Below are 12692 nucleotides of genomic sequence, written 5' to 3' on the forward strand. Positions count from 1 at the left end.
TTGTCCATTTTGTTTCTTGAATAGCAATTACATAGGAGACTTATTCAGGGGGAGGTGAACTAGACTGACTGAAACAAAACTTGTGAGAGATATCAGGACAAAATTGAACTGATAAAGTTTATTCCTTCCTGATTAGGCTTCTCTTTTGATTTATCACCTCTGGCCAAGGCAAAACCTTTCTATACAGTTAATACTGTGGAGTACTTTTTTCACATAAGCGTCTGTGGCAGCCTGCCTGATGACCTTTGTCATACAAAATCAGCAGCTTGCCAGGTAACACAAAGGTGAGTAACTAATTCTGTTGTCTGTAGGAGAAGATCCCTTGTTGCATGATGTGTTGTTGATGTGCAACAATGAACAATTTGTATGTAAAGTAATTACTGGGTTACCTGTAATAGATTCAGGTAATTAGCATATAATTTGCAGTAATTACACTGCCAGCTGTTTCAAGCTGAGTGCACATATATGTAATCCTGCTTACAGCTAACTTGTGAGATGGAATGTGCCTGTTGCTCTCCCTTTTGTTATCCATAGGGACTGTAAACTCTAGATTAACTGCTGCAGCTGTATTAAGGCAACCTGCAGTCCAGAGTTGGAGGGTCAGCTGTGTTCTTAAGAGCTTGCCTAAACAATGTGAGCTTGCTGTGCCTGGGATAAGCAGGGGCTGCCTTAGGTAGAGGTGGAGCCCAGAGCTTGGATGTTGTACCATATGGCCTCTGGCTGTTCCAGTGGAGGTTTAGATTAGATAGTAGGAAAAGTTGCTTCATGGAAAGGCCTGCAATGGAGCAGGTTGCCCAAGGAAATGGTGGAATTGCCATCCCTGGAAGTGTTCAAAAAATGTGTGGACTTGAGAACATGGTTCAGTGGTAAAAATATGGTGGTGGTGCTAAGTTGATGGTTGGACTTGATGATCTGGGAGGTCTTTTCCAACCTTAACAATTTTGTGGTCTCCCTCACTAAATGGGCTGTTGCAGACATGGTCCCAGTGTGTACTGCTGCTCTGATGGCATCATTGCTTTTGCCTTCTACAGACTATGTTTGAGGCAGTATCTGTTAATTTCAGGTTCCAGGTCAGCCTGCTGCCAGAGATGGGGTACAGTGCAAACACCTGCAGCTGTACTTGAGCTGGCTCTGAGTTACTCTCCAGCCAAGGACAGTTCACTGCAGACCCTAAAAATGTTCTTCAGAGCAAGATAATCAATCTAGGTCTGATAGAGTCAAAGTTAAGTCAGAGTGAAGAAACACTCCTGAACCAAAGCCGATATCTAGCAGAGAGCTGTTGTGCAGTGCTAGGTCTTCACTGCCTATATGTAATTGGATGAGGCCAGTTTGACCCCAAGATGACTCCAAGTCTGCAGTTTGACTTCTGCTTTGGAGAATGAGAACTTGATGTTATTGTCACCCTTTTAGAGAAGGGGGTATTAAAGTTTTCTAGATATCTAAGCAATATGTAACTTCCTTTCCTTTTCAAGGGAGAACATCTGTTAAGTTTCCTTTTGGCTGTGTTCTTTTTATTCCAGCTCACTGAGGTCTAATCAACCTTATTTAATTATTATGTCATCTTATGGTGTCTTGTATAAATGTACATGGTTACTATTTGTAAGACTTCTCTTAGAGACAATTAATTTTGTACTCTGTTCACTCTCAAAACTCAATTTTTCTTTTCTAGTAAGGATCAGTTTTGGAGTCTTGGACTGCCCAGTTCCAAACTTTCCTATTACGATGGCCTGATTCAGTTGACCTACAGAAATGGTACAGCATACAACAATGAGAATAAAACACAGCGCTCTACCCTTATAACTTTCCTGTGCGACCGTGATGCTGGAATAGGTCAGCCTGAGTATCAGGTAAGAAGTTCTGCATGAAGAAAGGAAGGATCTCCATCCTAAAATATTGACAATAGCTATTATGTCAATATAAGCAGAGTGTTATGTGTGGAAATATCCAGTATCTATCAAGTAGACTAAAAGAGATAGTTCTCTTGGTATACTTGACTCTTGTTGTAACCATAAAGCTTTCCTTCACCAGTGAACAGTAAGCCTCCTTTAATCCCTGGGCCCTGTAATTATTAGTGCTTTTGATCATCTTGTGTTTCTAGCTGGCAAAAAACCAAACTGGCTGACAAGTAACAAATGGTAGAACTGTGTAAACAGCTGACAGCAGTTTGACAGAACCAGAGCAGGTTTTGTTGGCAAGAGCATTTTTGGTGACACAGGGAATGACAAGATCTATAACAGGACAGACCAACACAAGTCAGTCTGAGAAGGTATATCCCAAAACCAAGGGGAGAGATAGCAAGCTTGACATATAAAGAAGTAGCTGTGAGTCACAAAAAAAATTATCAATGTGGAAAGCCTCTGACCTATTCTGCTCATTTGTAGAAAGAAGATAACTATACCTACAACTTCAGGTGGTACACTGAGCATGCTTGTCCAGATATTCCGCTGGAATGTGTTGTGACAGATCGCAACACCATGGACCAATATGACTTGTCAAGGTAGGAAAGTGACACATGCATTGTAACTTAGCTATTCTAGTTTGGTGTTCTGGCTGAGGTTGGTTTGCTGTGCGGACAGCACCAGAAGTTTTACATTTTGTGACGGTCTTGACTGTAAGTATGTTGAAATCCCTCTAATATGTTGACTTGCCTCCTCCCAGGATGTAAATTGACTTTCTGGGATGGTTTTGCTTATAAAAGCATGTTACCTTGTTAGCTGTGCTCTGTATCCCAGGAGTATTCTTTCTAATTGTAGCACTTAAAAAATGAAGGGGAAAAGTTAGTGGGGAATGCCTAAGGGCTGCTTTGTTTCTCAAGACTGAGAAAGCTAGAGGGAGTCTATGAAGAATGTGTGTTCTTAGAGCAGAACTTTCTCTTTCTGCTCAGATTAGCAAAATCTGAGAAGAGAGGTGAAAACTGGTATGCCATGGATAATTCAAGACCAAGTGAGTACAAGAAGTACTACATAAATGTCTGTCGACCCCTGATTGCTGTCCCAGGATGTGACCGGCGAGCGTCTGTCTGTCAGATGGCGTATAGGCATACTTCTGTGAGTACCCTTTCCATCCCAGCTCAGAGCTGGTTTGCCACAAGAGTGAGATTGAAATAGACGTGGGTGAGATTAAGACAGCCATGTGAATTCTGACTCCTTGTGCAAAGGGATATTCTGTGTACCGTAATGGTTGCATAACTATAGCAAAATGGTAGAGCTTCTGTCAGCCTCATTGAAGAACAAGGCTTTAATTTTTACAAGTGTAGCAATGTCATGTTTGAAACTCATGATTTTTTGCCCTGTGTTTCAGAGGCAGACAAACTGCATCTCTTCTGTATGAATTGCTGGAGTTTCAGATACTAGGAATACGCATTTCTTTTGGAACAGGCAGTCCTCCTGGATACTTTGTCATGCTTCTGGCTTGTTTTCGATCCAGCTGTGGAAAAATTTGTTTCAAGTTTCTTTGTTGTGCTTCTGCCCTCCCTGAGCTTTCTTTGGATTTGAGGGGTAGATCAGGCAGATGTTTCTAAGTAAATTTAAAAAAAAAAGGGCTGGTGGGTGTTCTGGGCTCCTACTTCTGTATTGCCCCGAAGTATAACAAGAATCATAGAAGTGATAACAGCTGACAGGCTGAATCAACCCAATTGCCCACTGCCTGACTTCATTGCTACTCAGAGCTGGAAAGAGGGAAAGCTGAACTAGAGACTCAGCAAGCCGTCCTAATTCCTTCTATAAAACAGGGAGAACACCTTCCCTCCTTACTGTTAAAGGGGATGTGTTAGTGACTGAAGCCAGTCACGTACTGCACTTGAGAGATGATTATTACTCCTTCCCTGTGCTTGCAATAGTCCTTGTTGTGCAAGGCCGCTTACTTTACATGTAGATACACTTTAGGGCTTTGTTACTTCACTGCTTGTGATGGTGGAGTGAAAAGTCAGCACATTGCATTAACCTAAATGCAAAGTTGTTACAAAAAATTTAAAAGGGCAGAAGTCTGTGGACAGCAGTTTTGGAGGTATATTCTTCAGTTTGTTGCTGCTATAAAGTAGTTTCTTAAAACTTGGAACCAGCAGTTATGTTGAAGTGATAATGACTGTATACTTTGGTATACCTACTGTCTTCCTGGTTTCAGTTTCTGTTAGTGATTTTTAGCCTTCGCTAAGCATGGCAGATCCCTAAAATTGATGCTGAGAGCATCTGGAGGCTTCCACACATAGTTTTAAAGAGCTCTACAATAAATTCTGCCTACTGCAGAAGACCTAGGCCTTACTAAATTGCTAAGCTACATAGCCCAGGAGATGTACATGGGTGTTCTAAGGTACTATAAGCACCCTACTGTATTAAAAATAAAAACAACAAAAATGAAACCATACCTGGTTGTGGAAGTTGTCTGTTAAATATGTGAAACTTGAATACAGAATGGGAGAGAGTTGTAGAGGTATCTCTATACCTTTATAGTCAAAACTCTCAACCCTGTATACAAGAGTATTGTAGTAGGTATTTTCTTTTTGGTTGTATCTGTTTTTTTAAAAGTTGTTGACATGCTTTTATACTTTTCTTTATTTCTAGGCTTCTTATTCTGAATTCACCTCTATTAGTAATCTTGGTGTTGCCAGCAAAGAACTAGTAATTGAAAGACCTGGGCATGTTTCTCTAACCTATGCAAATGGCTCCGTGTGCATCAATGCTGATGGAAAGACAACTACTTATACCACCACCATCCACTTTGTCTGTTCCAGGGGCACTCTTGTAAGGACAAATGATCTTTCAGTTGTTATTTCATCATAGTAGGTTTCTTATCCTGGAACATGAAGCCACATGAAGATGTGTAGTGTATAGCAGATTCATGGCAAGGGAGACTTCTTGAGGGTTTAAAATAGAGATGTAAAAACAAGGCTGACTTAGATGCTAGAGAAGCACATGTCTGAGTATTTTATCATAAACAAGAACTAGATAAAAGCTAACAGCCTTGATGAACTATAATATTTCAGGCTAGTCTAATTAGCATGAAAAATACATGAGTACTTAAAACTGCAAACATTGTGGACACTCTTAAGTGGAAAAATATTGTAATGTGTATTCTCTGGCTTAGGTTCTGCATTCTCTGTAGATTGTTTATTCTAGAATTCTTAAATCTATAGAGCTTTTGGGGATACAATTCCACATACTGAAGTTTAGACTGATGGGATTATTAGACTTAAGCTTCTGTAGACTTGTTCTTCCTGGTTTTGTGCATCTGCAGGTCTTACTCTCCCCTCACCCACATGATCTTTAGCCAAGAGGTGTGGTGAAAAATCTGTGACAGGGAGCACTTATGAACTGCTTTGCTTTTGTCTGAAAATACTGACATGAAGAGTATATAATTAATATTCCTGTTACCTTGTTACCTCACCTAACAGACTTCTGTTGCTTTACTTTTGTTTTTTTGGTTTTTTTTGGTTTTTTTATGGACTATGTATTACACCTCAAAATTCCTCAAAGCTTAGACAGAGACAAGATCTAGTTATACATGTCTAGATTAAATACTGAATTTAATCTCAGTATTTGGATGTCAGAAGCAGTTCTTTGCTAATGCGTGGTGACATGGTAAGCGTTTAACTAGACAAAATTTTTAGTGATGACCTTCAAAAAAAAACTGGGGGAGAGGGAAGTGGGGTGGGAATCGTGTGCCTTTGTAGTGAAGTCTTTTAGAAGAACCTTGCAGTTTCTCCTAAGGTGGAATCTCAAACACGACAGAGTGTTAGCTATTACGCTTACTCTGGTCTTCCTCTGCAATCTATTTCCAGAGCAGCAGCCCACGGTTTATCGCTATTCTGGATTGTGTGGCCACTTTTTTATGGGAAACTGAGGCTGCTTGCCCAATCAAGGAAACAAAAGATGATTCTCAGGTAAGAAAGGAGAATGTAAATTGTTTTTGTAGTCTCAGTCCAATTTTATTTTTTTTCTAGAACTCCTGATTTCTGTGTTTAAATGGCTCTTGAAGAAAACTAACTAAAGTGAAGTCTTAACTTGGTCATGATGTAATCTTGTGATATCTTACTGCTTTATTTTTTATTGTTTCTGAAATGTCGAACTTCTGACCAAAATATTCAGGTGCTATCTCTTGAGAGCAGTTTATTTGCTGTTGAATGCTTCATTTACCCCTTGGTATGTTGCTAGTAAAACTGAGTTTTATATGTAAGGATATGTCTTGTCCTTGTTTTGTGGAGATCATCAGATGAGACTTCTCTTTTTTCACACTAGAACCTGAGATTAGCTCAGCAGGTTGGAGCATGGTGCTAATAACACAAGGTTGAGGGTTTGATCTCTCTTCAATCCCCATATGAGCCATACATTAAAGAGTTGGACTCAATCTTCGTGGGTCCCTTCCAATGCAGAATATTCTGTGAAATCTACTCAGTTGCTTCTACTTTATAGATCTTAACATAAACACATTAGTGTGAAGACAGCCCTCAGTAAAAATTTCTGTGCTCTTAGCTAATATGATCGATGCCATCTGTTAAATTCAACTTTGATATGTTGGTGTGGCTGATAGAGAGGAAAAAAGAATGGAACGAACGTACAAAAGAATTGAAGGAAGTTACTGCCAGAACTGTTTTCTGGTATTCTGGTATGCAGTTTAGGAATATGTCTAAATCACTGCTTTGGTTCTTGAAACATGTTAGGGGTAAAATCTAAACAGAAGAAATGCATAAGGAGAAAATTTTTTTTTTTTTTTTTTTTTTTTTTTTTTCTTTCCAGTCCTGCTCTGTGCGAGATCCAGACACTGGCTTCCTGTTCAACCTGCAGCCACTGGCTTCTGAGGAGGGCTATACAGTTACTGGCAATGGGAAGACTTTCTCGGTAAGGATTTTGGCTGTACAATCTGCTGTTCATGAGTGTTGTTGCTGAATTTTTTTGTCTTGCTTAGTGATCTAGTGGAGCTTTCACTCAGTCCTCTTAAGAAGCATGAGTTGGCAGGAAAGCACTGTGGTTGAGGGAAGGAAAGACAGATCATTTCATCTTAGATGGTCTTAAAAGCATTAAACTTCTGGTCCTTGGTGAACACAGGGTAGCCACACTTTTGAGGCTGCCTTTTGGGGCGATTTTTCTCCTTATGGACTCTGTTGTGTACTACCAATTTATCTGCTAATTCTGAAGAAATTGACAGGGAAAGCCTAGAAAGGGATTTTGTCTGTCCATATCAGTGTTTTTAATGTAATCTGTATGTGCCAGCAATCCTGGGCTGTCACAGATAATACCGTAATGGTATCTTTAGGCCAAGAATAAACTTGCTGAACCACATCCTATATTTCTAGTGGGGAAAATTTGTGGACCATGTAATCTGAAGATTGAGGATACTCTTACTGTATTATAGCTGAATTCTAGTTTGTCTTTTCCAAACTGCAAGAGAACTGTGTTGTTTGAAATAGTTCTCGACAAGGGTTTTACTGATGTAGAAATGGCTATGTGGACCTTGTTTTTTTAATGCATTTAATACTATGTGCATCTACATGTTTTCAAAACTTCTAGCTAAACATTTGTGGACACTTGCCGTATTGTGGTAAAATCAATGGCAAAACAGCTGCTGGGTGTGAAAGAGAAAATCTGACACCTGTGAGGCCACTGGAACTGGACAAAACCCTTTACCTATCCAGTGAAGGGTTTCTAACTCTTACCTACAGAGGTCCTCTTCGTGTGGAATCAGGTGAGTTCAGGAAATACACAGTGTATTGTAAAAACTTAGTGTGGCTAGTCTTCATTCCTTCTTTTGCTCATGTAATGAGGTCTGTTTTGCTAGGTATTAATTACTTAAATGAGCAGGCTCATATGGAAATTTCAGGAAGAAATGAAGTTATGCAGAAGGTAATGACTCAGTTTTCAGTAATATGTGTGCTCTAGGAAAGTGACTCTATGCAGTCTTAGAGTTTTTTCCTTAGCAGATGAAAAATACTGGTCCTTGCATGGAGAAGTGGATGGTCAAATTGGAAAAACAAAAATAACTTAGGTTCTTTTTCTAAGTGAATTAATAGCTTTTAGCTTCAGTTTCATGGATAACGCTCTCTAAAGTTGTTTCATATCTGAAAGCCACTTTTCAGAAAGCTTTATAGTCTCTTGTATGGAATTTTTTGAATTACTGCTCTAATACTTCCTATATACCTACCTACTTTATGAATTTTAAGTCTCTTTTGCAGATAAAGTGAATGAAAAATATGTATCTAATTTTTTGATATTAGATGCTCCCCAATTACACTGAAACTGAGCTTCATAGAAAGGAATATGAGATATTAACATATTAAGATTTTGTTAAGATATTAACAAAAAAAGACCTTGGGAAGACTGGGTTTTGGATTCAGGAACCTCAAATGCTTCAGCATGCTTGTCCTCTGTACAAATTTCTGGGGTGCTATCTCTTATTTCCTTAGCTGTGACATTTTTATACATAAAATGTAACAGTGATTAAGCTCTTACATATTTTGCTTTGAGAGGTTCTATAATTTTTAGAAAACTCTTTGATTTTGATGACAAATACTACTCCCTGACATAATTCTGTCACTTCTTAACATATACTACCTTGATAGGATTAGTATTATTTGTTTTGCAATCATTACACTGGACTTCTTACAAACAAACAGAACTCCCAAACCCAAAACTTTGAGTGATGTAATTTAAAAGTTGCAGTTACCACTGGTGATATTTCTGGTTTCTGTTTCTTCATATATGTCAAAGAACATAGGGAACAGAGGTCAGTGAAGGTAATTATGTTCTTGAAATGTGTCAAGGTATTTTGGTCTCCTATTTGTAGATGTAGTGGTGGCTGACAGGCAATTTTTCATAGCTCTCTAAAGAAGGCTTGCATATTTACAGCTAAAACCCCATAAGCAGTAGGTAGTGTTATCCTCGAAGCAGTTAGTAACAAGAAACCATTAGAAAACTTTGAAGTCAAGTATTAGCTCAAACTTAAATTCAAATTCTGTTCCAAACAGAACCATCAGTAGATAAATTTGTTTTATATATATATATTTGTTTGTTTTACAGGAACATCAGACATGTTCAGAGTGACTTTCATTTGTAATGATTCATATCCTGGAGAGCTTAAGTTTGTGCGTGAGGAGATAAACAGCGTGCTGCACATCCATGATACATTTTTTGAGTTTCACACAGCTCTGGCTTGTGCTCCTGCTCCTGTAGATTGTCAGGTTACAGGTAAGTACCTGGATTTTAGGTGGGCTGTGTGCCATGTTGGAAGGATTAACTGGACAGCAAACTGCTCAGTGGAGGGCTTTAAGAATACTAATTGTGAAGACGCTTGTAAGACTTTAAATCTGTGTAGAAGTTGTAGGGTGGGAGAAGAGGTAAGTTGTTTGAAGCAGGCTTAACTTACAAAAACAGGGAAAGAAGCTAATTTAAAACATTGTGGTATACTCAAGAAAGCTGATAATTAATTTGAAAACATTTAATCATTTTTGTGACTGATGCTGCTTCAGCCCATCTCTGAAGGAAAAGAGTTAATTTAGTATTGACATCTGTAAAAATGCACCTGTGAATTGTGGAGAAGTTATATTTGGCAAGTAACTGTTAGAGGAACTATGTTCTGCATTTGGTATGGGGTGGTTTCTGTGGCAACAGTGCATTCTCTTAATACATACCTAATGTGATTCTGAAAATCATTTTGAATTGTGTATTTGTCAGTGAAGCTGGCATAATTTCAAATCAAATTCTGCTGCAAGTATTAAGTTCTCTCAGCTTACTGCATTTCTTCCAGATGCTGCTGGCAATGAGTATGACCTAAGTGACTTGAGCAAAGAGGGTGAGCCATGGGTTGCTATAGACACTTCAAAGGAAGCAAAAAAGCGAACGTTTTTCTTGAATGTCTGCAAGCCCTTGCCCTACGTGACTGGATGTCCTGGTAAGCCAAGTAACAAGCACTTCTTGTGTCTTCTGATGCAAGATCTTATAGTCAGAATGATGTCCCTGGGTATTTTAGTAAGATTTATTGACTCCTGTCCATTTAATTGCAGAAGTGGCACAGACCTGGGTGACATATGTTGGGAGTATTAATAAACAGACTTTGGCAAACTGAGAGCAGTCTTAATGCTTATCAAGACTCTTGCATTGAGATGTATATTAATGCATTTGGGAAAATTGCATTGAGGGCAGTATTTGCCAGGATCTGTGATTTTATAATTTTTTAAATGATAGGAAAGTGTCATAATTTAACCCCAGCCAGCAATCAGCCCCATGCAGCTGCTTGTTCACTTCCCCACCAGCAGAACTGGGGAGAAAATCAGAAGGGTGAAGGTGAGAACTTGTGGTTTCAGGCAAAGACTTTTCGTGGGTAAAGCACAAGCTGGGCATACAAGCAAAGCAAAACAAGGCATTAATCCTCTGCTTCTCATGGGCAATCAGCTATCCATAGCATGTTCAGCTTCTCCAGGAGGGCAGGGCTGCATGACATGTAACAGTGACTTGGGAGTACAAACACCATCATTCCAAATGTCCCTTCTTCCTCCTTCTTCCCCCACTTTATATACTGAACATGATGTCAGATGGTCTGGATTATCCTTTGGGCAATTTGGGTCACCTGCTCCTGCCTTGTCTCCTCCCAGCCTCCTGTGCACCCCCAACTTCCCTTGCCATGTGACAGTAGGAAAAGCAGAAAAAGCCTTGGCTCTGTGTAAGCCCTGCTCAGCAATAACAAAAAAATCTCTATATTGTCAACCCTGTGTTCAGCACAAATCCAAAACACAGCCCCATACTCACCACTATGAAGAAAATTAACTCTACCCAGCTGAAACTACTACAGAGAGTCAAATGTTGAAACCTCCTAACTGAATGAGGCCAGAATGAGAAGCTTATGCCATGTCTTTCTGCATTTCTAGCCAGTTTAATATATTTAACTGTACTATAGTCTTCTATGAGTCTGTGGAGCCAGGTAAATTAGTGCAGTTTGAAAGATTTCAGTATGCAGGAGTAACTTGTTTTATTCCTCAAAAGCTTTAGGTACACAGTGTCTCTTAACTGTGTTGATGAATATGTGTGTGTTGTGTTCTGCTTCAGGAGTTTGAGACAGTTTACTTCAAATCTCTCTTAAAGCTACCCTGTACTATTATTCTACAGTCAATTTAACTGTAGTAATCAAAGCCTTGAACTAAAACCCAGTTCTTTTCCTGTAGGTGGTGCCATAGGATCTTGTGTGAAATACACTGATGGGAGCAAGAACCTTGGAGTCATTCAGATAAACCCCCAGGCTGCTACTGATGGGTCATTAAGCATTATTTACTTGAATGGTGACACCTGCAAAGATAATCAGCGTTATTCTACACGTATCATCTTCCAGTGCGATCAAACAACGGTAATTTTCTGTTCTACTTGCTATTAATGAGGACTTTAGTGCTTGTAGCAAAATAGACCATGTTTACTCCTCTTAAAATGGAGAGAGTGGTTCTAAAAGTAAAAGCTTACATACTGGGTTTTTCCTTGTCTCTTCTTAATAAAGCTGTGTCTGTTTTATTGAACCTGTAGAACACAATAGTGAACTATCATGGAATCCTGTGAGCCACCAAAAGCAGCACTTTGCTGAACATGAATATTAAAGTTTGATAGTGGAGACTTTAAACTGTGCAACTGTAGTAAAAAAAAGCTATGCATGTATGTTTTGAGACTTGCAATGAAATTATTAGTAAGCTTCCTTCATATGGATTTTTTTGCAGGGATCACCAGTGTTGGAGCAAGAGAATGACTGTGAGTTTGTTTTTGTTTGGAGGACCTTGGCAGCATGTCCAGTTCACAAAGCAGAAGGTAAGTGTAGTTATTTGAGCTTTAAAATATCAATCAGACTGTACAAGTAATAAATACTTGAATGAAACTATGTTGGTTTCTTGTCCTGTCAGTCTTTCTGTAAAAAGTGTTGGCTTGTGGAGGAATATCCATTCTGAGCTTTAAACTAACTACAAATCCTATCTAATGTTAAAAATACAAGTTAGGATGACAGGCAAATGTACTTGCCTATCTAGGGAAAGAAGATGGAGTGTATGGAATGCTTTTGAGAAAGCATTGTAGTAACCTTGTTAAATCACAGAGAGACTTGCCTGTAAATATTAAAACATCAGGTTTTATGAGAACAGAGTTGATTCTGTGCCCTGGCAAGTTATTCCCTGTCCCTCACTAAAGACTGGAAGCAAGACTAAATTTGATCCTAGTTAGACAGTGAGGGAGAGACAAATGGAGGAGTTTCAGATTGTATTTGATTCTAGAATGTGCAACAAGAAATCACTAGTTCTAGTTCTGGTACTTCATTGTCTCTTAGATTGGAGATGGAGTGTGTAGGAGTGTCTTCTCTGCCTTTGCAGGCTTTGTTTTGCAGCTTGCAGATAATTCCTTATAAAACATCTGGACTTCCTGTAAAGGATCTATCCCAATGGTCCTAGGCATTATTGAAGCTGCCAGTGACCTGACATGGCATGAGGAATGTTCACAAACTACTGCTCTGTAGCACATAATCGCTGGGCAGGACACTGGTGACTGAATTGTGGTTTTAAGGGAGGAAAACTGATGTCTTTAGCTTGGTACCAACTTACATGATTGAGAGGAGCATATAATTCAAGTGATACAGTCTAATGCTTTTTTTAAAAGCTTCCCAGTGTTGAGCAAAGGGTCAGTTTAAAACTGAGGACTTGATCAACAGCATAGTCCTGGACATATATATATCAGCTAATGAGA

At 39.1% G+C, this 12692-nt stretch overlaps 1 protein-coding gene across 2 annotated transcripts in view; it reads left to right on the forward strand.

The window, feature by feature from the left end:
- The window catches only part of IGF2R (insulin like growth factor 2 receptor), a 58222-nt gene that overhangs the window by 24786 nt on the left and 20744 nt on the right, over window positions 1-12692 (forward strand). For both annotated transcript variants that reach the window (XM_033512775.1, XM_015622328.3), the window contains exons 15-26: window positions 137-284; window positions 1670-1847; window positions 2382-2497; window positions 2885-3047; window positions 4560-4739; window positions 5777-5878; window positions 6732-6833; window positions 7503-7677; window positions 9009-9176; window positions 9736-9879; window positions 11147-11325; window positions 11684-11771. In XM_033512775.1, the coding sequence (XP_033368666.1) occupies window positions 137-284; window positions 1670-1847; window positions 2382-2497; window positions 2885-3047; window positions 4560-4739; window positions 5777-5878; window positions 6732-6833; window positions 7503-7677; window positions 9009-9176; window positions 9736-9879; window positions 11147-11325; window positions 11684-11771 (1743 nt within the window). The remainder of the gene's footprint in view (window positions 1-136; window positions 285-1669; window positions 1848-2381; window positions 2498-2884; window positions 3048-4559; window positions 4740-5776; window positions 5879-6731; window positions 6834-7502; window positions 7678-9008; window positions 9177-9735; window positions 9880-11146; window positions 11326-11683; window positions 11772-12692) is intronic.

This window comes from Parus major, chromosome 3 (genome assembly GCF_001522545.3).
Source record: "Parus major isolate Abel chromosome 3, Parus_major1.1, whole genome shotgun sequence".
NCBI lineage: Eukaryota > Metazoa > Chordata > Aves > Passeriformes > Paridae > Parus > Parus major.